Source organism: Lodderomyces beijingensis, assembly GCF_963989305.1.
Source record: "Lodderomyces beijingensis strain CBS 14171 genome assembly, chromosome: 3".
Classification (NCBI taxonomy): Eukaryota; Fungi; Ascomycota; class Pichiomycetes; order Serinales; family Debaryomycetaceae; genus Lodderomyces; species Lodderomyces beijingensis.
The window spans coordinates 1,038,856-1,065,807 of NC_089972.1; the positions used below are offsets into that span (position 1 = coordinate 1,038,856).

At 42.9% G+C, this 26,952-nt stretch overlaps 9 protein-coding genes across 9 annotated transcripts; 4 read left to right on the plus strand and 5 right to left on the minus strand. All coding sequences in view use genetic code 12, as the record gives it.

The window, feature by feature from the left end:
* Positions 1–164: 164 nt before the first annotated feature.
* LODBEIA_P25280 (uncharacterized protein) lies at positions 165–1,145 on the plus strand (the record flags this gene model as incomplete). The annotated part of the gene is made up of 1 exon (XM_066972537.1): positions 165–1,145. The coding sequence occupies one exon, from the start codon at positions 165–167 to the stop codon at positions 1,143–1,145; it is 981 nt and encodes a 326-aa protein (XP_066829466.1).
* A 224-nt stretch (positions 1,146–1,369) lies between these two features.
* Positions 1,370–2,746, minus strand: LODBEIA_P25290 (uncharacterized protein; the record flags this gene model as incomplete). Its single annotated transcript, XM_066972538.1, has 1 exon — positions 1,370–2,746. One exon carries the CDS (start codon positions 2,744–2,746, stop codon positions 1,370–1,372), a length of 1,377 nt encoding a protein of 458 aa, XP_066829467.1.
* A 1,883-nt stretch (positions 2,747–4,629) lies between these two features.
* On the minus strand, positions 4,630–5,271 carry LODBEIA_P25300 (uncharacterized protein; the record flags this gene model as incomplete). Its single annotated transcript, XM_066972540.1, has 2 exons — positions 4,630–4,998; positions 5,125–5,271. 2 exons carry the CDS (start codon positions 5,269–5,271, stop codon positions 4,630–4,632), a joined length of 516 nt encoding a protein of 171 aa, XP_066829468.1.
* A 2,109-nt stretch (positions 5,272–7,380) lies between these two features.
* On the plus strand, positions 7,381–9,120 carry LODBEIA_P25310 (uncharacterized protein; the record flags this gene model as incomplete). Its single annotated transcript, XM_066972541.1, has 1 exon — positions 7,381–9,120. The coding sequence occupies one exon, from the start codon at positions 7,381–7,383 to the stop codon at positions 9,118–9,120; it is 1,740 nt and encodes a 579-aa protein (XP_066829469.1).
* Positions 9,121–9,531: 411 nt separating this feature from the next.
* On the minus strand, positions 9,532–11,271 carry LODBEIA_P25320 (uncharacterized protein; the record flags this gene model as incomplete). Its single annotated transcript, XM_066972542.1, has 1 exon — positions 9,532–11,271. One exon carries the CDS (start codon positions 11,269–11,271, stop codon positions 9,532–9,534), a length of 1,740 nt encoding a protein of 579 aa, XP_066829470.1.
* Positions 11,272–15,240: 3,969 nt separating this feature from the next.
* On the plus strand, positions 15,241–17,106 carry LODBEIA_P25330 (uncharacterized protein; the record flags this gene model as incomplete). Its single annotated transcript, XM_066972543.1, has 1 exon — positions 15,241–17,106. One exon carries the CDS (start codon positions 15,241–15,243, stop codon positions 17,104–17,106), a length of 1,866 nt encoding a protein of 621 aa, XP_066829471.1.
* A 218-nt stretch (positions 17,107–17,324) lies between these two features.
* On the minus strand, positions 17,325–20,639 carry LODBEIA_P25340 (uncharacterized protein; the record flags this gene model as incomplete). The annotated part of the gene is made up of 1 exon (XM_066972544.1): positions 17,325–20,639. The coding sequence occupies one exon, from the start codon at positions 20,637–20,639 to the stop codon at positions 17,325–17,327; it is 3,315 nt and encodes a 1,104-aa protein (XP_066829472.1).
* Positions 20,640–25,531: 4,892 nt separating this feature from the next.
* On the plus strand, positions 25,532–26,179 carry LODBEIA_P25350 (uncharacterized protein; the record flags this gene model as incomplete). Its single annotated transcript, XM_066972545.1, has 1 exon — positions 25,532–26,179. One exon carries the CDS (start codon positions 25,532–25,534, stop codon positions 26,177–26,179), a length of 648 nt encoding a protein of 215 aa, XP_066829473.1.
* A 248-nt stretch (positions 26,180–26,427) lies between these two features.
* On the minus strand, positions 26,428–26,919 carry LODBEIA_P25360 (uncharacterized protein; the record flags this gene model as incomplete). Its single annotated transcript, XM_066972546.1, has 1 exon — positions 26,428–26,919. The coding sequence occupies one exon, from the start codon at positions 26,917–26,919 to the stop codon at positions 26,428–26,430; it is 492 nt and encodes a 163-aa protein (XP_066829474.1).
* Positions 26,920–26,952: the final 33 nt, after the last annotated feature.

Genomic DNA, 26,952 nt, shown 5'->3' on the forward strand with positions numbered 1-26,952 from the left:
GCCCTGACCCTAAAAGAGCTTTAGTAGCTGACAAATTAGTCAAAGCAAGTCCATCTTCCTAGAAAAAAAAAAAAGACGAACAAAAACCAAAAGTTTGAAAACTTTTTACAGCAAATTGCATACTCGAGTCCTCACCACATCAAACTAACGTTTCAATCAGAACCATGTCGGACGAAGTCATATGGCAAGTGATAAATCACCAATTCTGTGCATTTAAATTGAAAACAGAAAAACAGAACTTTTGCCGAAACGAATACAACGTGAGTGGATTATGCACGAGACAATCTTGTCCCTTGGCCAATGCTCGATACGCCACGGTTAAAAACGTTGGTGGCAAGCTATATCTATATATGAAGACTGCCGAAAGAAGCCATACCCCCAACAGATGGTGGGAACGGATCAAACTCTCCAAGAACTACAACAAGGCATTACAGCAAATCGACCATCATTTGCAATATTGGCAGAAATTCTTGCAGCATAAATGCAAGCAGAGACTAACGAGGTTGACTCAAGTGGCAATCACGGAGAGGCGCATGGCGTTGAATGAAGAAGAAAGGCACGCCGTGGGTGTGAAACCCAAGTTGAAGAGGAGGGAGGAAAATAGAGAAAGAAAAGCTTTGGCTGCTGCTAAAATCGAAAAAGCCATCGAGAAGGAATTGCTTGAAAGATTGAAAAGTGGTGCATACGGCGATAAGCCTTTGAATGTCGATGAAAACGTGTGGAAAAAAGTCCTTGGTAAAGTGGATGAGGTTGAAGAAGAAGAAGAGTTTGACGAAGATGATGATGTTAATTTGGAAAGCGGCGACGAAGAAGAAGAAGAAGAAGAGGAGGATGAAAATGATATGGGTCAAGTTGAATACGTTGAAGATTCGGGAGATGATGACTTGGTTGATATGGAGGATTTGGAGCAATGGTTGGGTGACTCGTCTTCTGGTGAAAGTGAAAGCGAGAGCGAAGATGAAAGTGACGATGAAAGTGACGATGAAAGTGACGACGAAGTCGAAGAGGGAGGAGCATCTAAGAAGAGGAAAGCTGAAGACTCAGATTCGAAATCGAAATCGAAGTCGACAAAGAAACGGAGACCAAGGGTGGAGATTGAATACGAGCAAGAGGAAGAGCCGCTTCAAACCAACATCGCCGTTTAAACCATTGAGTCTTGAAGCTGAGCCCGTCTCGTGTTTTTTCTTTGAAGTTTCCTTTCAACTTATTGCGCGGCTCAGCGTTGGGGTCTAACGCGTAACAAAAGTTTCTAATAGAGGTGTATAGAATAAACCTGGTTCATATCATCATCATTATCAAACCAGTTTAATATCAATCTGTTAACAAATTTCATGCATTTATTGAATGAGAGGAGACGGAAAAGGGTATCCTAAACATTCTTACTCAGAGTGTATTTCTCATCTTGCTCTGAGTTGACTGCACCATCATTACGCATGGTGTCCACATCGCCATCCTCACTGCCATCTTCTTTCTCCTCGTGTTCGTCCAAGTTCTTCTTGATTGAGGCCAACTTGACGATATTCTTTTTACCAAAGACCCAAATTGGATGAAAGGGAAGGAAAACAATACCGCAGATGGCAATCATGGCTGCATCCAACACCAACACGTATACTTCGTGCTCGTACAAGTAACCACTGAATCCCATTGCCAACTCCACCACACGGTAAACACACCGGATATAAACAACAACCACGGCGATTGTCATGGCCAAGGGCAACCAATCAAACAACTTTTGCGTTCTAACAGAGGCAAACTTTGCATTATAGAACTTCTCCAAATGGGTATGTCTATATTCTCGAACAGATTTAGTATTGAGCAACAATTTGAAAAAATTGCCAAATGATCTTTTCTCTAACGGGTGTTGATCCTGCTTGACTTTGGGATCGGGTTTAGCCGAGTTCTTGAAATAGATCCTGTTTAAAAACTCAAACCAGAAAACCAAAAAGATGGACATGGCAAACACTTGCACTGCGATACCGGCAATCATGGTGTTTGTGCCTGGTTTGGCGTCAGTGTGATTGCTAGATGCAACAGAAGCAGCACCGCCTCCACCAGCTTGAATGATAAGCGACACGACATCGCTAGCGATAAAGAAGTACGAATACCACATTGGTCGCAACACCGAGTACTGTCGTCCGTGAATAACAACCAACTGACCAAATATAAAGTATATCCCGGCCATAATGAACGCAGGCGCAATTGTCAAGCACACCAATTGCATGATGTAGTAACTTTGCACCGCGGTATTATCGATCGCCAATATCCTACCAATGAACCCGAGCATTTCCAAGAAAAACCCACAAAAGAAAGTCACGTTGAACCACCAGTATCGCGACCAGATGCACATAACAGCAATATAGCCAAATATTATCGCAAATATCGCCAAATAGATCCCGTTACCTGCAGCATCGGGGTTGTATCCAAATATATTCTCCTCATCGACCAAATCTTTCAAGTTTAGCGTGGCGTTGAATATAGCTTGCGTCGCCTGAGCTTGAATCAGGGGCGCCGTTTCCGTAGCTAATACGCCTTCGGCGGAGATGATGGTGAGCGAAGCCATGGCTCCGCGATAGGCTTGCGAAAGCGATATCAAGTTGATATGATCGGTTTCGGTGGCTGCTCGCTCGACAACGGAAGAAATCGTCTTATGCAAGGCTGAAGCGTGCGATGTGGCTATACTGGTTAGCGTGGTCGACGTGGGCACCGAGGACGGCGTCCATGATGCCATGTTTGCTAAAGCACTCATTTTCTAAAAGCCGGGCACTGTTTTTCCCTACAGGGTGTTTCTGGGAGCTGGAAGGGGAAAAGTTGAGGACTGGAAAGTATTTCGCCACATTTAGAAGAACAGAAAAAAGTGCAAAGTTGGGGGGGTTTATGTATTCCAAGACATCCCTAGTGGGTTCGGCATTAACTGCATGCATTTGGACAATAGATTGCGAAATTTCTGTGGAGGTCTAAGTTTTTTTTTTTTTTTATACATTTAGTTTCTTAAACCCCAATTTCGGATCTCTTTCCGCAGTGAAATCAGTAGAATATGTTCTTTTTTTGGTTAGGTATGAAAGGAGTTAAAGACGCATTGCTTTCTGGGCCGGAGTGGAAGCACAGCCTGGTTCCAACCATGGAGAAAAGGGTGGCTAGGTGGAAATCTAGTCCTTCACGAAAGCAAGCGTCTTTCTAAGCATCATCTCTTAAGCTGGGTAAAAAAACAGGCACGGGCATATCAGCGAGAGTTCCGCGAACTCAAGAGATCAACTGCACCGCCGCTGAAAAGAATAGGAAAAATTGTTGATTGCCGTGAAAGTAATTTATTCCACGCCAACACTCAGCTATTGTTCAATCCACCATACAGAAAGACAGCGACGGTGACAGCGGCAGCTGCTGTTGGCACTTCTGACATGCTGAACTGGTGAAGTCTGCTAAGCGTTTTAAACAACAAAGACATGGGAAAACCCGCTTATGTAATCGGATTTTCCAGTTGGCACCCACTTCCATTTTTTTCCTTGTTTCGGGACCTTATCTTCGGCGTATATGGGCGAGTGCACTGTGGAGGTTGGATGGTGCTTGATGAGCATAATACGAATTGAGTGTGGAGTCAACGGGCCAAGCAAGTGATGAAAGCGGTCGTAATTAACAAAGGCTGTGCTTCTTTCTCTTTTTTCTTTAGGCTTGTGAAACGGAGGGTTTTTACGAGCGTGTGTATCTATCTCTCAATTTGCCACTTCTTAACTCCGCACCAGACGAAGACGGATGTTTGCATCTGTCTACTAAAAACCCTCCAGGAAACGGCTGAAGGCTTAGTTTAAAGCCTCAACCGTTTTTTGCTAATATTGCGTAGGGTATGGTGAGTTGTTAGCAAGCTAATCAAGCCATAATTCTTGATAAGCTCGGATAGCTCGAAAAGAAGGATATTTCTCTTTCTGTTTTCTTGTTGTTTTGACTTCCCAGATTTGTGGAGCAGCCAAATGACGCCCCTTAGTTGTTGAACACACGCCGTTCATGAGTCCGACAAATCATCAAGAACGAACCTGGCTAGTTTCTAATAATAATACATAAAGGGGGGTATCGCGTGATACCACGTAGTGAAGGTTTCTGCTAGCCCCTTGCTTTGTTCGAGTGTTTTTCTCTTTTTTTTTTCATTTTTTATGGCTCCGCTTATTGCCGCTAGCCTCTTCCCTTGTGGATGGAGGTACTTGGGACACAGAAGCCCCTAAACTCGCCGCTGTATATGCGTATGTATGAAATACGCGGGGCGCAGCCCAGATCTTGCCGATAGACCGTCCACTTGGTAATCTCTCGCAAATGCCATATATTCCTCTGATATGTGTAGCACGTTTGTTTCGCATAGTCTGTCGAGATTTTTATAGATTGGTTGGTTGTGGGAAAGCGCAGCAAGGATTCATACATGGTTGGTGAAAATGAAAATAAAAAAAATTCAAATAATAGCCTTAACCTTGCCTTAAATCATCGTTGGAAAGACCTGTACCAGTGATCTTTATTTTGATAACAGACCCCAAACTCCTCATGCTTGTTGTTTGAAACTGAAACCAACGCCTTTTTTTTTTGTTTTTTGTTTTTTGTTTGTAGTTACAAGCAACTTCTCTCAGAGCTTCCTTCTCCACCCGGCAATTTCTACATTGAAATTTCTGCATCAGGCTGCTCGTCGTCATTCTGCTTAATCGTGGCCGACTTGACGATATTCTTTTTACCAAAGACCCAAATTGGATGAAAGGGAAGGAAAACAATACCGCAGGTGGCAATCATGGCTGCATCCAACACCAAGATATACACTTCGTGCTCGTACAAGTAACCACTGAATCCCATTGCCAACTTCACCACACGGTAAACACAACAAATGTAAACGGCAACCACGGCAATGGTCACAGCCAAAGGCATCCAACCGAATAACTTCTTGGCTCTCGCCGCGGCAAACTTTACTTTGTAGAACTGTTCCAAATGATTGCTTCTATATTCTCGTACCAATTTGGCATTGAATAAAAACTTGAGAAAATTAACCAATAATCTAACTTCCAAAGGGTGCAGCGCCGACTTGGATGAGTTTTTGAAATAGATCCTGTGTAAAAAACTCAAACCAGAAAATCAAAAAAAAATGGACATGGCAAATACTTGCACTGCGATACCAACGATCAAAGCATCGGTTCCCGGTTTCGCGTCCATATGGTTTTTCAAGGCAGCCGCAGCAACGGCACCTCCAGCAGCTTGCGCAAGCAACGAGGCGACATCGCTAGCGATAAAGAAGTACGAATACCACATTGGTGGCAACACCGAGTACTGCCGACCGTGGATAACAACCAACTGGCCAAATATGAAATATATCCGCGGGCGCAAGCGTAAGACAAATCAGCTGCATAAGATAAAAATTGCTATCGGAAGTCTGAGATACGGCACCGGCTCTGCCTATGAATCCAATCAATTCCAAAGCCTAGCCAAGGCAGAAAGTAACGTTGAGCCACCAGTACCGCGACCAGATGCACATGATTGCCAAGTAGATGAAAATCATCGCAAACACAGCCAAATAAAGATAATTGCCCGCGGCATTAGGGTCCTATCCATATATGTTTTGCTCTTCTGCCAATTTTTCAAGTCGAGCGTCGCGTTAAATACTGCTTGTGTCGCTTGAGATTGAATCTCGGGTGCTGTTCCAGTGGCCAAAATCTCTTCAGCTGAAATGATACTCAAGGATGCTGCGGCGCCACGATAGACTTGCGAAAGTGACCTCATGTTTATTAAATCGGTTTCGATGGCCGCTAATTCTATGACTGATGAAAGTGTCTGGTGCAAGGCCGAAGCGTGGGATGTGGCTATACTTGTTAGCGTGGTTGAAGCTGGAATAGAACTCGGGAGCCATGGCTGCTCTGTCCAGGCTGCCAAATCAGAAGTGAAACTCATGTTTTTTTTCCCCTGAAAACAATACCCGTTGTGGTGTTTTGATGTTGGGTAATGCTTTATAATAGATTTATGGAAAAGAGAACACTGACCTGAGCTGGTAATATGGTTGGCTTTATATATCCCAAATCAAAATTAGCTTAATGGTGTTTGTTTAAATAAAAAAATGATTGCAAAAACGCCAATTTTCAGGACTCTCAATGTCAACAATGCGAAATGAAGTGCACTATGCTTACATAATCACACGATAGCCAGTGGTGGGAAAATTCAACCCACTGTGTTGCACATCAATTTTCTTTTGTTTTTTTATATGGCAATTCAGCCTCGTATTCGGTCGATATTGCGATAGATTGTCACTGTTTGACACGGCCAATTTATGTTTTCTGTGTTCTTCCCTTATCTTTTATTTTGCGCCAGCGAGTTTGTTGTTTGAATGAGCCTGCGACGGACTCGTCTCATGGTTGGAGTAAGATGAACCCAACATGCCTAGCTTGGCGATAACTTCAAAAAAAGAATAGAATAGAAAGACAACGGATTCTCTATTCTGGAGCTGAGACAGGGTGTGGAACACATGACGGTTTTGCAACAGTAGCCATTTTCAGAGTGCAGAGGGGGGACGCTGGCAGAGGAGGCAAGTTGCATCGAATGAAAGGAGGGCCAGAGATACCCTTGCTTCTGTAAGAACAATACACCGCAGCTATCTTTAAAGGTATCAAGATGAAAGTATTACTAGATTCTTAAAATAACAAATGGCCAGGCCCTCGACTAGGACTGCCCATAATCCAACCTTGATTGGAAACCTCCAAAAAAAAAAAAACTCTTTGCAAAATCTCATTGTCCAACAAATTTTTGAAGCCGTTGGTGTTCTGGTCCTTTTTTTTTGCATTCTCTTTGTTTAGCCAGCTGCACATTTTCTTGAAAATAACGGTGCATTACGCTTAGTTAGAGTAGCCGCCGCAGGTGTACATGTGTGTGTTGCGCGGGTGTTGATGTAAAAAAAAGAGGAAATTTGAAAGATTCAAATCAGTACAGTTGCAAGAAAAAGAGGCGCCAGTTGCAAAAACCTAAATTACCTTGTTTTCCATCAATGTTGGTTTGTCTTTCCCAATAGATCAAAAAGAGCAAATGTGCAACCTTTTTCAATTTTGACCAGGGTTTGAGGGGGTTTTAGTGTGTTGATCCGTCAAGACTCTCACTTGCGCTTTTTAATTTTTTTTTTCGCAGCCAAAAAAAAAGCCAAAATTTGCGCTTCGTAAGAATACAAATCTCGAGAGAAAGCGAAAACTCCTTAATTTTTTGTAATTTCATAAAGAGAGGTACAGGTTCAAAAAAAAACTTTTCAAAAAGCATTCTTTGCCCTCTGTTAAACCTTAATTTTTTTTGCTAAAAGTTCGCTAGAATACAAGAAGAAAACTACAGATACTATATTGTCTTTTTTCTTTTTTTAATTTTTCAAAATTTGATAATTTTTGCTAAATGGACAGCATCACTGATGATTCAATATTCACGAGTACAAAGAATACAAGAGACGAGTTGACTTTGACTGAACCTACCCTGCTAACGACTGGTGAACAACGGCCACCCGATGAGGACGAGATCGATTCCATTTTGCTGACTCAATTGCCCTTTTTCCCCAGTGCACGCTATGATCCGTTGTTGCTGTTTTCCTGTGAAGAGCTCATATCTGACAAGTTCCCCACTACAAGGTATGCATTTGATGGGTTTATCGGGTTCCACTCGTTAAAGATTTGCAGCTCCAACGCAAAGCAGATGTCCAAGTATTTGCAATTGGCTATGGGGTTTGAAGAAGTTGCGTACAAGGGGCTAGAGAACAATTCGAGATTAGTTGCTTCGCATGTTGTGCAAAATGGAGCCATTTCGTTGGAGATTGTAAACACGTTGGAGACTTTTAAAGATGACAATGTGTTGAAATTCCCCTACTTCAAAAACGACTTGAGCAAAATGGAAAGCTTTGACTCGCGATCAAAGTCGTATGTCGATGACTTTAAAATCACCACCGAAGATTTGGTGTTTGATTACGTGAATAATAAAGTCGTTGGGTTGAGTTGCAACCCCATCCAGTCGCTGGAGTTTGCGAGAAACATGTTCCAAACCATTATCCACAGTGTCCAATACCGCGACCTCACGCAAAACTTTAATGAGCTCGTCGTGAAAACGGTGAATGACTCAGAAGCCATATACAACGATATCATGGAGTGCACCTTGATCCAGAAATTCCTAAAGTGCCATGCCGAAGGGGTGATGGATATTGCATTCAACGTGAGAGACATTGACTCTGTGTTTAACAAAGCCGTGGAAGCAGGTGCAGGAATCATTCGCCCACCAAGAAAGCTAACCGATGCAAACGGTACTGTGAAATTGGCAACGTTGACTGTACCTAATACTGATCTCCAGCACACCTTGATTGAAAATGTCAATTACACGGGACCTTTCCTCCCAGGTTATTCCAACACAGTCAGGCACAACTCTTGTGAATACCAGAAACAGCTCGACCTGCTACCGCCGATAAGACTAATAGCCATTGATCATTGCGTGGAAAACTTTTCGTGGAACCAAATGCTTGTCCAAGCACGCGTTTATGCTGAGATGTTTGGCTTCCACAAGTTTTGGTCGGCGGATGAAGAAGACGTTTCAACGGGGTTCACTGCGTTGCGATCTATGGTTATGAGTTCCAGCAATGGGCTCATCAAGGTGCCCATCAACGAGCCGGTGAAGTCGAAATTCAAGGGACAAATTGAAGAGTTTAACGATTTCTACGGCGGACCGGGTGTCCAGCACATTGCGTTTAGAACCAACAATATAATCCAAACTGTGCGCGCTATGATCCAAAGAGGCATAGAGTTCAACAAGACTAGTGACCATTACTATGAGACTTTACTTAATCGAATGCGCAAGGATAAAGTCAAGTTATACGAAGATATGCACGAGCTACGTAAACTCAACATCTTGGTGGACTATGATCCATCGACGAGGAATAAGAAAACGGGTAAATGCCACTATATCTTGCAGATTTTCTCACAACCATTGCATGACCGACCTACGTTGTTTATCGAGATTATCCAACGGCATCACCATAACGGATTCGGCAAGGGGACGTTTAAAGGTCTATTTGAAACCATCGAGCAGCAGCAGAGATTGCGTGGAACGTTCATAGAAGTAAATAACAGTCTCGACAGTAGTGGCAGCAGTAGATAAAGATTGATCGACTCGTGTTGAACATGTAAAGTTTTAGGAGAAACCCTACCTAAAAAATTCAACTTTCCTGGCCCTCTTGAGCTTTTGAATCTTCAAGCTTTTTCTTTTTTTTTTAGTCCTACCAAACAGCACTCGGCGAATTGCAAAAGGCTGCAAACCCCTTCCCCTTCAGCTAAACCCCTGTGGCTTAGGCGGGTTTTGTCACGAATCAAATGCTCACCGTTTTTTTCACCCTTTCAAAACTTTCAAGAGGTTCTACGAAATATATCATTATTTCAATTCGTGATCATTAAAAAAAATGTTGGCTTTATATACTACATAATGAGAAGTTAAATCATAAGGTGATGATGATGACGGTTATGACGAAAATAAAAAAAAAAAATGATGATGATGATGATGATGATGCAATTTTCAAAGTGTCTTTGGGACACGAAGTGATGGTTGTTGCAGCGAATCCCCGTATATTTCCTCATCTTTAAGACCTGAAGATTGTAACGCCCGGTCAAAATAGTCGTTTCTGTACTTGGCCTCCAGCGACCCCAACGACGTGGACAAGCCATTGGAAGCGCAGTCTTCTTCGCCCTTTTCATAAGATGGGCCTGCTTCTTGTAGTATTTTGAAATTGCTATTCTGCTCCTTGGCATTCTTGGCCTGCTCTTCTTCTTCCAAATCATCCTCGCTCTTTAATTTATGGCCTTTAGTCAAGAAATACTCTTTAATGTTCTTTACAAACAAAGGGTACAAGATTCCATCCACCCCTTCGTTCCGAGCAATTTCATATGCTCTGTCAAATGGAATCCACACACCTTTCAAGTTCATCGACCCCACTTTAACAACATTCTTGACCTTTTCCGTTTTCAATATACCGTCTCGCTTGCCTCTGGTCATCCCAACCACATTCAAAAGCTTGGTGCAGTTGATATAATTGTTATCTTCCCTGCGCGAGACTAGTATGTTTTTGGCCCTGACTTGGTAGCAATTCGTGTTTTCGTCATCCCATCGGGTCGTGGCCACTTTTGGTCTCACCACCATTTCCGGGTATTCGGCCCGGGGTATGCTGCTGCTGATTGACGTGGCCCGCGATTGCCGGTCCTTGTTAGAAAATGTCGAGGAGGTTCTTGACTTGTTTGTCAAAGTCGACGAGATCAGCGGGTTCCGTAGCGGGAATGCAACTTGTGCTTGTTTCAGGCTCTTCATTGAATGCTGGTGCTGCGTCTGCCTAGACGTTGAATAGTTTGGATGAGAAACTGCACCTGGGTTTGTTCCCATGGGCGAAGAATAGGGCATCGGATATGGTGAAACCGTGGAGTGGGAGTACAACATGGCACTGGGACTTCCAAAAGCTTGAACTAACATTTGTTGCTGCTGTTGATGTTGCTGTTGTTGCTGCTGCTGCTGTTGATGTTGCTGCTGCTGCTGCTGCTGTTGTTGTTGCTCTGGAATTGGATTCTCTCCATTGTCATTGTGCTGTTGAGGTTGCGAAAGCACAGTCAGATTTCCAACTTTCGAATACAACTGCAGCTGGTGTTGAGGCGGCTGCTGGTGCCCGAGCATGAAATTGGTCAAGTTATTGCCCATAAAATCTTGCTGATGGGGCATTGAGGGATACGAAGCATGGGGAGGGTAGCTCACCACGCCAACGCCAACACTGCTACCGCCACCATTGCCTCCGACGCTGCCAACGCCGCCAACACCACTACCTGTGTTGGAGAATTCTGACAAGTTGCCACTGGTGCCATTGTTTGTTGTTGAGCTGCTCGATGTGCCCAAGAACTCTGGGTTCTGGCTCGCAGGGTAGCCAGGCTGTAATGCATAATAATTGGAGTAATCTAAAAGATAGTTTTTGGACGGTCTTGTCGTTTGCTGGGCCGCTAGAGGGTATTGCTGGTATGCCAAAGGAGTTTCCATGTTCGAGGGTTGTTGTTGTTGTTGCACTTGAGTGCCGTTATTTTTCTGGGATTGCAAGGCCTCCGATTGTGCAGACTGCAGTTGATGGTCCAACTGCTGGTTCTGCTGGTTCAAATTGGTCTGCTGTTTATCTTGTGCTGGAAAATGCAAATGCTGTCTGTTTGTGGTTTTCATATGCTCGGGGTTTGAAGATCCGCCAGGAATGTCTTGGCCATAGAAGTTTGCGTTCGTAGGAGTCGTCATAACTTTATTCATCTATGACGCCCATGCAATGAAAAATTTTGTTGAAAAACTTCTCGAGTAATGCTTGAAAAATCAAAAAGAATATATGTTGGAAAACTTCACAAGTCGAGCTATAGTCTAATCAAGTTGAGGAATTTGCAATAATTAAGATTCAACTTGGGGAAAAAAAAGGAAGCTTGAGATCTGATGAAGGAAATTCTTAAAAATTTTTGATTAAGTTAATGCCAATGTAAAATTTGAGTTGTAAGTTGTGAGTTGATTGAGGAATCTTGAAATTAATAAAAAAACAAAAAAAAAAAAAAAAACAAAAATTCGATGCAGATTTTGTCAACAAAGGAACAATAACGTATTATATCAAGCTTTTCCAAGGAGATCCCCCAAGCCTATGCTAAACCTTTTATAGATAGATCCTTTCTAAGCGGTGAGTTTTCTTGTCCCGAAAGTTTAGTCTGACACCTTTCACTTAAGAAAAAAAAAAACCAAACCGAAAGTCCAAAAATCCAAAAAGCCAAAAAAAAAACCCTCTGAGCGAAATCAGTTCGAGGATTTAATCAAATTTTTATAGGTATTACTGAGTTTGAGAAACAAACTTGCTAAACCTCATACAATTGTTGATTTTAACACTTTTGCTTATAATAAACAACACTCTTGCTTTGTCTCTCTTTGTCTCACACACACTCTTTCTCATTCAGAGAAGAAGGGTGCGGCCTCCACCCCCCCTAGGCAGGTGACATATTATTGGAAGGCAAAAAATTTTCACGATATTCAATCCAAAACTTTCAAACTATGTCTGGTAGTTTCTTTTGGTTAGATTTGTTGTGGAAATTATAACTTCCTTTTTTTTTGTTTTTCTTTGAGAAAAATATTCAATTTAGTTGAGGATATTTCCAGTTGGATTTGTTTTGGGTTCTACGCTTGTCCATGGCAACTGTGAACAACGTTTTAGACAATTCTTTTTCCTTGACGAACATAGTGGTTGAATCAGTAAGTTGGTCGGATGGCTAAGATACCTGGTAGCCACCATGTCATGTTCTAGAGCCGCCGCCTTGTTTTTTTCTTCGTTTTACCCCTCAAAGAACCTCAAAATCCCCAAAAAAAGATCAAAAAAACAGAACCTCAAGAAAGTATTCAAACAGCAAACATTGAGGGTGCCCTCGATGGTAGCCTAGGCCCTAATGAAACAAAACAGACCAAAAAACAATATTATAAAGATTCATTATTATATTTGGCAAGAAAATCCCGGTCTCGTGTAGTTGGAAATTTTATAAAGTTTTTTTTTTTTATTGAAAACCAGCAATCGGGAAAAATATTTCGTCGGATGGACATGCCCAAAAGCAGCGCTTTTCATACATAGGGGTTCTTGTTTTTTTTTGCAAGATAGACGCTTACTCAATGCGCGTGTATAAGGCTTCCTTCTCGCGGGTAACAGACTATCAGTCTATAGCCGTCATGGGATCCACGCACTGTGTAAAAAATTTTTTTTCGTTTGGTTGAAGTGTAACCCCTCAATATTATCAACAGTCACTATCGACATCAAAAAATCCAAAATCAAATAGTGCATTTTGAGATTTTAGGTTCCTTACGTGTGGTCACACCGTGTAAGATTATGCCTAATTGGCATATTGGGCCTTTCTTTTTTCTCTCTCTGACAACTGGGCGAGGGCGATGGAAAATTCAGCGTTGAAGGGAGCAGCTGTGTAAGCAAGTCACTTTTCAACATAGACGGGATTTGGTTTTTTTTTTGGTCCTTTTTTTGGTCCTTTTTTTGGTTTTCTTTCTTTTTTCCAATGGCGAGGAATTCCCTCAATAATAATTTCAAAACGCTTCCCTGTCTCACTCAACTCAAGCCAACTTAAGCACGACAAGTTGATTGGAGTTCTATTATTTGTGTGGGACAAATAAGGGAGCTAATCGGCGGTGACTTTGAGTTATCAAAAACAAACGTAAAAAAAAAAAACCTCAAAATACAGGAAACTTGCTTGCGCAATAAATTTGCTCGCACAACAAACACACTCGCACACAGTCAGTTTGTAAAGTAGGCTGACACGATATTTTCGACTGGCCTTCTTCTTCTGCTTCTTCTGCTTTTTCCTTCTAGAAGCCAAAGAGGCTGGGTCTTTTGCACCCGTATAGCCTTACAGCATGGTGCATCTTCTTGCGTGTCCAGCTGCGTTTGCGTGCATGGTCTTTTATTGTTTGTTTGTTTTCTTTGAAAAAAAAATTATTGGACTCCTGCTTTTGGATGCTATTATATATCCCCAGCCATGTTCCTACCACCCACATACGAAGTGTCTTGCCATTTTTCTCTATCGAAATTTTTAATGTCTTCGGAGGAATCTCCCTTTTTCGCCTCTTCAAATCGTATAAAATGCTGCTTGAGCATGCCTCGAGCAACCGCAGCAGAACTGCTGTCTCAATGCGCGAATGAGCAAGATGTCAAATTACGAGTGTAATAATCCCGCTCCATTTTTCCTTCCCAACCACAACTCAAACACTTCTTTTTGAATATTGCAGCCCACTTCCTCCCCAGAAAAAAAAATGCTTACGCTTCTTCTCCAGTTTGGTTTCGTAATGCACGACATGAAGGATCAAAAATATGACATCCTTCCGCGGTTGCGCTGTACGAACATATTATTGTCCATGACGGCAATGAACGTAGTGGGAGGAAGGGCCCTCACCAGGAAATGCAATCCACGTGATGCAATGTTGCTGAGGAAAAACACATTACCAAAACGGCATGTAGATCTTACCAACTGTAGTTGCAGAAACTCTCATCGAGCCTGTTTGTTTTTTTTTTTGTTTCTCAAGCATGTTCCCATCAATATACGAACACTAGTTGATGCCTTAGCCCGTGTCAAAAATTTTTGACGTTGTCGCCAAAGCGATTTAATAATTTTCGCAGCGATCTCGCAGACGAAAACAGGATGTCGAAGCAAGTAGGTTCTCTGGATAGATAATTGCCGGTTAAAAACTTGGATTCGAGCTACATCCTGGTTGTGTGTTGGAAGAGCTGATTGTTGTGGCAGCAAAAACAGCAGCAGCGTGGTGGTTTTGTAGTGAAAGGCGTTGGTTGGCGGTTTGGTTGTAAAAAATTGTTAAGGAGGTTACAGGCTTGCTGTCTTGTTAAGAAGGAGGAAAATGAAGGACAACGGTTTCCGTTGTGCACGTGATCAGCACACCACTAGGCACTTAGCCGTCTCATGAAAACCCCATAAAACCTACACACTTTCCACCAACAGCCACCGGCTGCCAATCTCGAAGTGCTTAGCGTTTCTGCTGTAACAACGATGTACAAAGCTTGGTCTTTTTTGTTCCAACCTTACAGCGTCATGGCGCTGTTGGTTAATGTCTAATTTCACCCGTTTCAGTTGTGCACGTGATCAGCACATGAAAACCCATAAAACCTACACACTTTCCACCAACAGCCACCGGCTGCCAATCTCGAAGTGCTTAGCGTTTCTGCTGTAGCAACGATGTGCAAAGCCTGGTCTTTTTTTGTTCCAACCTTACATCGGCCGTGGCGCTGTTGGTTAATGTCTAATTTCACGCTGGAAAATGGTGAAAAAAAATTTGGCGCATCTCTCTCATCAAAATTATCTCGAGAACTGCAAAATAGGCATCGCCATGCCTTTTTCGTTCAAAACTATCCCACCCCAAGACCCTGGCTAACACGTTTTCAAATATATCTTGAAAAAAAACTCTTCAAAGCTCATCAACACTCATCGAGGCTCTTCAAAATCACCGCACAACCAACAAGCGCAGCCTCTTTAGATAGAAAATTTCAATCAAGATTCGCTTGGTTTCGCAACCGCCCCATTTTCCCCCCATGTACAAGCACATTGTTTGAAACTCAAAATTGCCGCAAAATAAAGACTTTTTGAAAAGAAGAAAACAAAAAAACCAAAAGGTGAAAAGAAAGTACAGAAATTTCAACTTCAAAACTTCATCCCCAAGCAACTTATTTCCCCAATGACAGCACCCTCTTCGCCGTTAAACTCCACAGCCTCAGCTCAAAGTGACCATAATCGCCGCCGGCGCTCATCGTTCATGGACTATGGCGGCGCCAACTCGCTTCACAAGTTCGCCTCGTCGTATACACGAGCGCAACAGCATAGCGGATCTTCACTAATGGAAAGACACGACTATAACGATGATGACGACGACGACAACGACGATGCTGATGGCGAAGGCGAAGGCGATATTGGTGGTGACTACTACAGAGCAGGGGAAAGCGGGCGTCCAGGGATTCACCCTCGTTTATCTTCGCCATTACCCCCCTCGGCGCTGTACGCGAGCGTGGCAGATGAAAGCCAAGATGGTGAAGAGAATGAAATAGATGCGAGGATAGCAGTGCAGAACCACGAAGGTGATCTAGAGGTGGGTGTGTTGAATGGTGAAACTGCGCCATTGATCATCCCCACTACATCGAAACTGGGCCGAAGGAGCAGCAGCGTGGCGTCCCTTAATCGACATGGCGGAACGTCAACTTCAGCGCAAACGATATTCAACTCGATAAACACCTTGGTTGGCATCGGCATGCTTTCGTTGCCATTTGGATTCCGTCTCAGTGGATGGATCTGCGGGGTTGTGTTGCTCGTGGGCTCGGCACTCAGCACGAATTTGACTGCCAAGTATCTAGGCCGAATCTTGCATTTGCATCGGCACCAGCTGCATCAGATGACGACTTATGCTGACATTTCATATGCGTTTGGAGGTCGAGTTTTCGCTTTGGTAGTTACTGGGTTTTTCGTGTTGGATCTACTTGGAGCTTCACTTTCCTTGATCATATTGTTTGCTGATTGTTTCTACTTTGTTTGGCCCCACGTTAACTATTTGAAATTGATTATTGTGGTGATGGTGTTCGTGACTAGCTTTTTGCCGTTGAATATCTTGTCCATGTTCAGCTTGGGTGGAATCTTGGCTACTATAGGCATAATTTCGGTTATTATCGGCTGTGGGTTCATTAATGTCGTCGATGATAGTAACACTACTGATAGCGCATCATTTGTCATTGATTCGTTGCTACATTTTGCTCCAACAGAAATGTTTCCTCGCAACTTTAACAGTTTATTGTTCAGTCTTGGCATATTCATGGCTCCCTGGGGTGGACACCCCGTGTTTCCCGAGTTATATCGAGATATGAAACATCCGCAAAAATTCAGCAAGTCGAGCAACATTTCATATCTCATCACTTTTGTTTTAGATTTCACCATTGGTGTTACCGGCTATTTGATGTATGGAACTTTAGTTGATGACTCGATCATCAAGAACATCATGCGCAATCCAAGTTATCCCGCATGGGTCAACAAGGTCTTGTGTTTATTGATGGGGATCTTACCAATATCGAAACTTCCGTTAGTGACGCGACCCATCATTACGTCGTACGAAAGAATATTGGGCATATCACCTCCGCCGAAAGCCCCGCACTATTCTCCGAGCTCCAATGCGCAAATTGAACAAGACAATGCCTTGAGAAACAACGACAACTGCAACGACAATGACGACGATGAAGAAGAGAACTTCAAGCTTCATCGTGACATGGCGTCTCTGCACTCACCATCAACTTTGAAAACCTTGCGAGTTCTTGCACGATTCACTTTTTGCTGTATTCTACTCCTTTTATCATTATTCTTCACTTCTTTTGGCAACTTGATCTCATTCTTGGGAAGCGCCATTTGTTACACAGTCTGCTTGACACTACCAATGATGTTTTATTTGAAATTGAACAGATCAAGAATCTCAGTTTCAACCAGCTGGTTTTTGAAAATTGGAGTTGCAATTTCCATCGTTTTGGCCGTGTTGGGAACTTACGCTTCAATCACAATCAAAGTTTAGACTTGGACACATAAAATTTAGACAAATCTAATCAATCTCGTTCTTTTTTTTTTATAGATATATATATATAATTATTATTTATAGAATATAACACCTTGAGGACATACCAAATCTTTTTTTGCACTTATTTTTTTTTTCAAAAAAACGAGGTGGGGTGGAGGAAAATTACCAAGTCAATGTCAACGTGGGTTTATCAAAACTCAACAACGAGAAAGCTGTCAACGGCGTTGCTTGCCGTTCTGACGCTTGCTCTGTCTATTGGAACCTTTCAACCCGGCATCTTGACTCTCATACAAAGGCTCTGCTCCAAGTGCCATAAATTCTTGCTGTGACCTGTTCAAATACTGAGCCATCACTTCGCTTCCAGAGGAGTAACTGCTACCATGGTGGTGGTGGTGGTGGTGTTGTTGTTGTTTCGTAGCCTGCAGCTGAGGAACTTGATGCTGAATCACCGGCACATATCGAACTTGTTGATACGGCTGTCCACAGTAAGGAGTAGACGGAGCCATGGCAACATATTGTTGTGCTTGCGCTTCGGGTGGCGGAGGTGGTGGTGGTACTGATAATGGAAATGAATGCATCGCATGTTGGTGATGGCTGAAATAATTGAGGTTCGGTGAAACGGGATAGTGGCTAGCTCTAAAGCTGCTCGTTGAACTATTTCTGCTCGTTGGTGGAGCATAGTAAACGGACTGAGCTTGCACATAAGGCGAAAACGGAGGATTGAAGCCACTGTTGACCAGCACAGTTGAGGAGTTTCTTGAAAACCTGCCACGAGAATATGATGAGTCAAAACTGTTGTGGTAGTAAACTTTTTGGTATTTCGAGTGTGCTCTTTCCTTACTCTTTGCTTGCGAGGTTGCATTTTTCGATACAAATTTACTTGTGTTTTTGGTCTCCGGTGAAGCAGTCTCGTCAGAGCCGATAATGATAGAAACTTCATCATCATCTTCTTCATCATCTTCTTCCTCTTCTTCATCATCTTCTTGTTCTTCTTGTTCTTGTCGATCTTCTTCTTGTGCCTCCTCATGTTTTACCTGTTCTGCCTTTTCCTGTTCAACCTGTTCTGCCTTTTCCTGTTCAACCTGTTCTGCCTTTTCCTCTTCTGCCATTTCAATTCCAACTTTTTCCTCTTCAACCTCTTCTTGCTCTTTTACTTCCTTCTCTTCATAACCATACTCTGTTGGTTCATTAGGCTTGGTGTCTTGCAGGGCTGCTGCATCCTCAATTTGTTCAGTCTTGACAATACCAAAAACCAATGCAGCTTCTGCTGTGATTGGTTCCTCTGTTCTCTTTTCCTCAACTTCTATAACTTGTTCCTCGTCGTTGCCCTTGCCCTTGCCCTTGCCCTTGTTTTTGTTTTTGTTGTTGTTGTTGTTGTTGTACTTGCGGAGACTCGAATGCAATTGCTCCAGATATTGCTGATAAGTAGAACCCTGACTTCCTTCCAACTTCTTTTTAAAGGAGAACCTCGGTGGGTTTCCACAGCGATCTTTAGCATAGCTAATCTTAAATACACAGTATTTGTGGTACAACTCCGTCGCAAGCTCTCTGTCGCCATCGAGGGCTTTAGTTAATTTGAAAATACCAGTTGTCTCGTCACTTTCAAATGACTCAACAAGAGCAATGGCATCGGCAATGTTGATAAAGTTTAAAAACGCGCAGTCCTTATTGTGGTAAAAGTTAATCTGCTCAAGGTGACCAATCCTTGAAAAATTCTCTCGCAACTCTTGCTCCTTCGGTATACTGGGCTTTCGTTCGCCTTCCTCGCGCGCTGGCCTAATGCCTAGATAAACATTACGCGAAGCACCTGCGGTAACGGCTAGCGCAATGTCCCGATGCAAGGGCCCGCTGTGTTGTTTTGCCCAACTGACCGTGATATCATAGCCATGGATTACCAATTGGTGCAGCACTTGATGGTTCATGTAAAACATGTATGCGACATTTGGATCGACAAAAGTGATGAAACATATCCTCCGCTCGGGGATGTAGTTGATGCACTCCACCAATCCTCCTGCTCTGACATTGTTTGCAATTTCCTCCACCGTGGTGTTTGGGTGTAAATTGCCCAAATACAAAGATCGATTGCCTGGCATTGTCGTGCCAGCACTTGCGCCAGCACCAACCCCTGCAACACTACCACCATTACTACTATTATTATTCGCCATTATCGCTGAATGGCTAGAGTGTGCCGAAAACGGCGTGGCCGGTACAAACGAGACAGGCACCAATTGTGTCACTGGATGAGACGAAGGAGGAGCATGAGGTGCTTGGGGAGCAAGGTGATGATGATGATGATGATTGTGATGATTGTGATGATTGTGATGATGGTGACTAAAGCCCGAGGATTCCGAAACCATTGAGTATGACCCATTTGCAACGGACTCGCGGTGATGTCTTTCATCAGATGGAGCATAGACATTTTGCAAAATGGGCGAGCCACCTTCAATATCGGAGCTGTTGGGGCTGACTGGATCCACAATGCTAACTTCATTCTCGCCTCGTTCTGGGGAATCGATAAAGCTACTGATATCGGAACTATTGTCCAAGGGCCCACTGCTATTCATTTCGTGTAAGCCATTTTCAATTGAAGTTGGATTCAGCGCCTGGCAAGAACTTGGATTGGACAATTTTGCACCATCTTCCATAGTGTTGGGACTGCTCTCCATGGGGGTTCGATCGCACCTGTCCTTTTCAAATTGAACATTTGTAAATTGAATGCTGTATTTACTAGTTTTTTCTTGTAAATTGGATGAGTCTCGAGAAGCAGTTGCATGTTGGATGCTTCTTGTATAGCTTTCAAAAGCACGTATACACGAGTCAATCGAGGTGAAATGAATAATCACCTTGGCATTAACGCTTTGAGACTCGTCGTCCTCCTCCTCAACATCATTTTCTTCTTCTTCTTTCTCCTTCTTTTCTTCTTCTTTTCCAGCTTCTTCTCCATCTTCTTGTTTAACGGTTTCTTCCTCGTCTAGTTTGAGTTGGAAATCTTCTATATCACCAAATTTTTCACATTGAGTAGCAATGAGTCGTTGAATCTCATCAATGTTATCCTCTTCTTGATTGACGCCTGCTTCAAGGTTACCCACTTTGAAAAATAAAGCCAAGCAACGAGTCGCTTGGAAATCAAGAATATAATTCAAAGTTTTGAGTTTGATGTAGTCCTGCTTTGAATTTTGCAGAGACTCTTTAGCACCATTGATATCATTCAAGTGAATTTTCAATTGATCAGATTTCAAACACTGTTTCAATCTAGATAAGTATTCTTGATTCTTGGCATACTTGAGATAAAACAAGACGGCGATTTTGGAGTTTATAAACGAGATGTAGCTAATCTTTGTCTTGACATCCAGAGACAACGAGCCATCATTTTGGAAAAACTTTGGTGTTTGCTTGGTGAATAATTTGATATATTCAATGGGACCAAAATCAATGTTATCGAGTAGTTGATGTAAGGAAATGTTCTCGCACAAGTTTTTCAAGACAATGGTTCGCGAGAGATTCAATTGGTCAAATTGGTTATTCAACATGTATGAGTAGTCGTCATGTTCACAAGAAACTGACCCAGAAGCTGAGGCTGAAGCCAAAGCCGAGGAGCCTTGCACTGAGTTGAGATACAGAGTTTGTTTGCCTTCCGCCTTGTGATTGTGGTGATGGTTATTTGAGTAGGTTGAATGGCTGCCTCTCAACAGACTCTGTGACTTGTTTCTTGAATAACGAAAATTTGGCGACGATGGATGAGATTCCCTGCTTTGTTGTCGAGACCCACTATGATGACTCGATTGTGAAGACAAAGGATGAGGATGAGGATGATGAGATTGGTTAGGAGATGGGAGAGGAGGCTGGAATGAAAAATACTGCCCTGAAGGTGGTGGTGTGAAATAGGGTGAATTGACAAGTAAATTGGAAGGAATCATCGAGTGGCTATAGTTTACGTCCAAGGGTGTCATTGGAGTAGTTGCTGTTGCGTATGAAACTCCATGTATACTCTGGAGAGCCGTGTTTGCAGGAGGATAATGATGTTGCAGCTGTAGATGGAGGGTAGGATGAGGATGAGGATGTGGGTGTGGATGTGGACGAGGATGAGGACGAGATTCCATAGATTTATGAGATCCATTGAGATACCCCTGTTGATACATCATAGCTGCTCCGTGTGTTGTACCTACGTGTCGATGTGTCGATGTGTCTCTGCGTGGGCCTGCGTAGGCGTGTGTATGTGTATATACAAAAGTGACGTGTTATACGTAGTCGTGGGCACTGAACGGTGGTTCGAGTGTGGTGTGTGGACTGTTGCTGTTGTTGTTGCTGTTGTGTTCTAAATAAAGCGATTGTATAAAGCTTGTTGGAGGGGGGGGGGGAAACTTGTTTTTAAGCAAACTCTCTCGAGAGTTTTTTGCTCAAAAACAGTTCTTGAGTGTTTGGATGGATGGATGAGCAGGCGGTTCCCGTTTCCAAAGGACACTGGGGGTATCTGGGGGAGTTATTGAAGGTGTTGTATGGTTTTGAAAAGAAAAAGTGTATCAGTTGTGTGAAATTATTTACTTTTGGTTGTAAAAAAAAAAAATTTAATATAGCGACTGCTCGCTCTCTCTGGTTCTCTCTCTCTATCACCTTGATACTTTCAACCAACCTACTCTATATGTCGCTCGCTTTCTTTCAACGCACATACAAACACACACACTCTCTCTCTCGAGTTTATACCGAGTCGAGCCTTTCCATCCCTCGCTAGCCGGGGGGGGAGTCTAGCGTAGTGAGAACTAGGGGCAGGAGCAGTAGGGCTAAGCTTTCACCAGGGTTTGTTGTTTAGTTGACACACGCCCACGTCTATTACTTTCCTTCTTAACTAGTAGGCTACTCCTATTTAGCTGCATAGTTTGTTAGTTGGCCATATAGCCCTCCTCACGTTAAATTGTTCCAATGTTAGCCACTACCCTTTTGCTTCTGGCTTGTGCGGCGCTACCGGCCGGCTTAACCCTCTCGAGGAAACTTGGGCCAAAGGGGGCACGGGCGAGCAGTAGGGAAAGAAGTAAACACGCAAGAGCTCGATATGTAGGTGTGGGTGTGTTTCTTGGCCGGCCGCTTACGTAATGTCGCATTTTCTCTGTCGCATTTTTATTTCCTGTTTACGTTCTGGTGTTTTTGTTGTTTTATTTTTATACTGAGATTCTCGTGTGTTGGTGGCAGCTAGGGTGTTTGGTGGTGAAATTGAACTCCGGTGGGGCTCCAATTGTTTCACTTTCATTTCCACAACGGAGAGGTTCAGGTTAAGTTAAAATCAAGTCAGAGCAAAGCAAAGCGGAGCGAAGTAAAGCAAAGCAAAGCGAAGCAACACTACAACAAATAGGGTACAACACGCACCAGCAACTCTTTTGCCCTCTTTTTTTTTTCCGTTTCTCTGTTTTTCAGATTCACTGGCATATAAAAGACTGTCGTTGTCGTTGAAGAAGAAGAACCCGCTCTATGTGCCTGGAATTTCGATAGTAGCAACTCAATTCTCACATGTGAAACACCTCCGCGCTGGGAGATTTTACAGAGTGGGTTTTGTTTCCCTCTCTTCCTCCCGCGGTAACACGTTCTCAAGGATATAAAAAGAGACGGATGGGGATAGATTGAGAGTAACCGAAAAAGGTTGCTGTTGGTTCCAACAAAGGTTTTACGACGGAGAAGTAGGTTTCAACTGGAGCAATGTAACACCTGTATTCTTCTTCGAACCACACGTAACGTATCATACGAAAAAAAAAAAAGGGAGAGAAAGACTGCCACTTCTGTTTTGGGAGTGAAAAATCCCCGTTATGTATTGTTGTCACTTACGAGGGGAAACCCCCCCAAACCCTGCTAACCTTCGCCAACCCCCCTTGTTGAAAAAAAAAAATTCCCCCCCTTCTTTCCCCGTCCTGTTCCGCACTTACTCTGTCACCACCACCAACCCGCACACGGCTTTACCAAATGCCAGGGATTTACCCTCGTTTCCCACTTCCAGCAAATATGAGTCCAGAAACGAAAACAGAAAGTAAAAAAAAAAAAAAAAAAAAAAAACTCGCAGCAGTATCAGAGTTCAATTTGGAGAGAAAGTCTGTCTCGGATTTTTGCTTGTTGTTTCCTAATCTGCCGATTTTTTCCACTTCTCCTCTCTTTACAACAGACACCAAAGATGATGATGATGGTGCTGCTGCTGCTGCTGTGCTGTTGTATCTAATCTCGAAAGTAGAGCCCGATCTATTCAAAAAAAAAAAAAAGAAAAAAAAAAAAAAGAAAACTTTTCAACGTTTGGCTTGAAAATACATTCAGCACAACCCTTTTGTCGTTGCTTCACTCACGAATTGGGTGTGTCTCTCCCTTCCTCTCTCTATATCTCCAGCTCGCTTGATATTTCAAAAAACTTTACCCTTAATTTTGCACCGTTGCCCTGTTTCTACGATGTGCCTTCTTTTTTTTTTGCTTGATATTCCTCAAAATCCGCCTACGCTGCGATGCTACTTATTTCTAGTAGTATAAGGTTTGTAGTTTTTTCTTTTTTGTAAAATTGTTGAAAGAAGACTCTTCTTCACACTGTAACATTTGCATGTTTGTTGCATGTTTGTTGTTTTTTTTTGTTTCTGTTGATGATTTGAATCACCCGCATCGAATTTGTATTTCTGATTTATTATTGAGTTTTTTTTTTTGTTTACTGGTAGTGTTATCACGAGAGTACGCGGCGAACCAAATATCAAGTTCAAGTTCAAGATTTCAAGGAGAGCAGATACAAATTCATGCATGAATATCGCTTACTAAACCCAGGAGAAACAACAGGGTGTATCGGGTCATGATTCACTTTCCACGCGCGGATCACTTTCACCAATTGTCCATTAACCACCGTTGGTAATTGAAAGAATCAAGAAAGGAAAAAAAGAAAAAACTTCTAAGGCAGTTCAATCTATGGCACGATTGGAAAGCGAAACGACGTGGAGAGAGACCCTATGCCCTGTGCATCGTGCTTTATCTTCTGCACTTTTATCTCCTGGGCTCATGACACATGGACTCGGCCAAAAAGACGCGTCGCGACGGATTGAAAATATTATTATTTGCGCGGTAATCGCTTTCTCGTACACGGGCCCTCGAATCCATATATGTATAAATGTAAATGGCTTCTGCCAATGACGGGAAAGCCGCGACCACACCCGTAACTTCCAAAAATCAGATTTCAATACAACCCCCCTTCTTCTCCCCTTCTTCCAAACAAAGGACAAATGTATCTCGATGTGTCTTGGTGGGTGTGGAAAAGCAACCTCAAAGTCTCTTCTTTAGACCCACTCCACGCGCCATAAGAAAAAAAAAAAAAACCAACTTTAACCAAATTGCAGCAAGAACCTACTTCTACTCTCAAGTGGAATGCTTCGTAAAAATTTCCAGGTGTATAGAAATCTCCGGTTAAAGCTTGATCTCGGCAAGAGCCTCGCTGAACTTGGGCGAGAGAAAGCCGGTGGAAATGTAAAAACTTCATGAATTTGGCCCTGGTTTTTTGATTCCATCTCGCGCAAGAGAACAAAAACCTTTCCCCTCGAGAGTAATTGCTTTCGAGGCTGTCCACATGAAACTTCTCCCACTAGCTGGGACTGTGGAAATGTCAGAGAGAGAAAACTTTGATTGATTTTGAGGCCAAAAAAAATCGGAAATGCTGGGTGTACGTGCATACACTTTTCAAATCAATTTCGTGAAAAGAACAGAAAGTACCAAGTCAATTGAAAGATGATACGAAAGTAAAATCAGCTTGACCCATCTGACTTCCATTAGGAGATGTCAAAGGCACGGATCAACCTTTTTTTTTTGTCTTTTTTTTGCAGCCAGCCCAAGTTACCATTGCCAAGTCACGTGCATGCGTGGTTCACGAGAGCTGAGCCACTGTCACTAGCAACATTAACTAATACTGTAACGCAGTGGCAACTGGTAGCATTCGTGAGATTACCACACAACTGATGCTACGGCAATCGCGTGCGTAAAAAAAGGCAAAAAGTGACGACACCTTGCCAAATTATATATCAAGCTCAGAGGAGTCGAGACCTGGCTCATCACCCTTGAGGCTCATCGCCTTTCTTCTCCTTCCCAACGGATAGTGGCTTGATCTGCTTCGAAGATGGCAAATACCAACACATGTGGTAGCGCGGCGCACCACTAATAACAAATTTCTCTCTCACTGTCTCTCGCTGTGCTTTGTTTTTTTCGCTCTCTCTTCACTCATCAAGTTCAAAGATCAAAAGTCATCATACCGGAGACAAACCGCAAATTCTTTCACTGATTTTTCATTGAATCAATCAAACCCAAGAGCCTCAGAAAATTTTATCCATCTATATATATATATATTGATTTATTGATTTATATATATATATATTCTTACAGATTTGAATTTTGGCGTTTTTTGGAAACACAAGCTCCCTTTTTCGCAACGATGGCTACACAAGAAGTTCCAACATTCAAGTTGGTTTTAGTCGGAGATGGTGGTACTGGTAAAACCACTTTTGTCAAGAGACACTTGACTGGAGAGTTTGAAAAGAAATATATTGCCACCTTGGGTGTCGAGGTCCACCCCTTGGGCTTCCACACCAACTTTGGTGAGTTGAAGTTCGATGTTTGGGATACTGCTGGTCAAGAAAAATTTGGTGGATTGAGAGATGGTTACTACATCAACGGTCAATGCGGTATCATTATGTTTGACGTTACTTCGAGAATCACCTACAAGAACGTCCCCAACTGGCATAGAGATTTGGTCAGGGTCTGCGAAAACATCCCCATTGTATTATGCGGTAACAAGGTCGACGTCAAGGAACGTAAAGTTAAGGCCAAGACCATCACTTTCCACAGAAAGAAGAACTTGCAATACTACGATATCTCGGCCAAATCAAACTACAACTTTGAAAAGCCGTTCTTGTGGTTGGCTAGAAAATTGGTTGGTAACCCTCAATTGGAGTTTGTTGCTTCCCCAGCTCTTGCTCCTCCTGAAGTCCAAGTTGATTCCGACTTGATGCAGAAATACCAACAGGAAATGGAACAAGCTACTGCTTTGCCATTGCCTGATGAAGATGATGCCGATTTATAAGGAGATTCAATTTTCTCTTTCTGAGCGTCATCTCAGTGCTTAGCCAGCGTGTTTGGGCCCGATGCCGCGGTATATAAAGTAGGATTTCAGTATCATGTTAATTACTATTCAAGAGCATAATCGTACCAACAAAGGAGCTCCTAGGTGTATTTCATATCCTCTCTTTTTTGTTCTTTTTTCTGTGTTTACTGTTTTTCATGTCTTGCATGTTTCTTCCTACAATCTACAAGTACTTGTGTACTTGTACTTCATCGCGTATGCTTATGCACAGCCTTTTGGTGCTCCAGAGTATGGTTGTACCAAGCAACAGGAGGCAAGGGCATCCCCGCCAAATGCGGCGGCGGGGGCAACCAAAACTCATCTTCATCCTCCTCCTTGACACCTTCATCCCTCTCATCTCCGCCATAATGTCGCCTCAGCTCGATATCCATAGCATCATCCGCATCTCTACCTCGTTTCCTTCTCTCGCCGTCACCACCGCCACCATTCACGTTCCGTCTTTCACTATCCAGCAGAACCACCGATTTTTCAACACCACCAGGTACACCCTTGTTCAACTTGTCAAATGTCATTTCGTAAGCCAACTCCAGAGGTTTCCATTCGCCCGTTTCCTTCGCTTTGAACTCGTAGTAATCGCAGTAGTATTTGATATGGTTCTTGCCCATCAAATGCGATTTCCGCACACTTAGTGTGTCATGCGTAAGGTATGACTTGCAGTAATCACAGTAGTACTTTGGCATAACTAGCTTGCTTTTCGGGAGTAACTAGCGAGT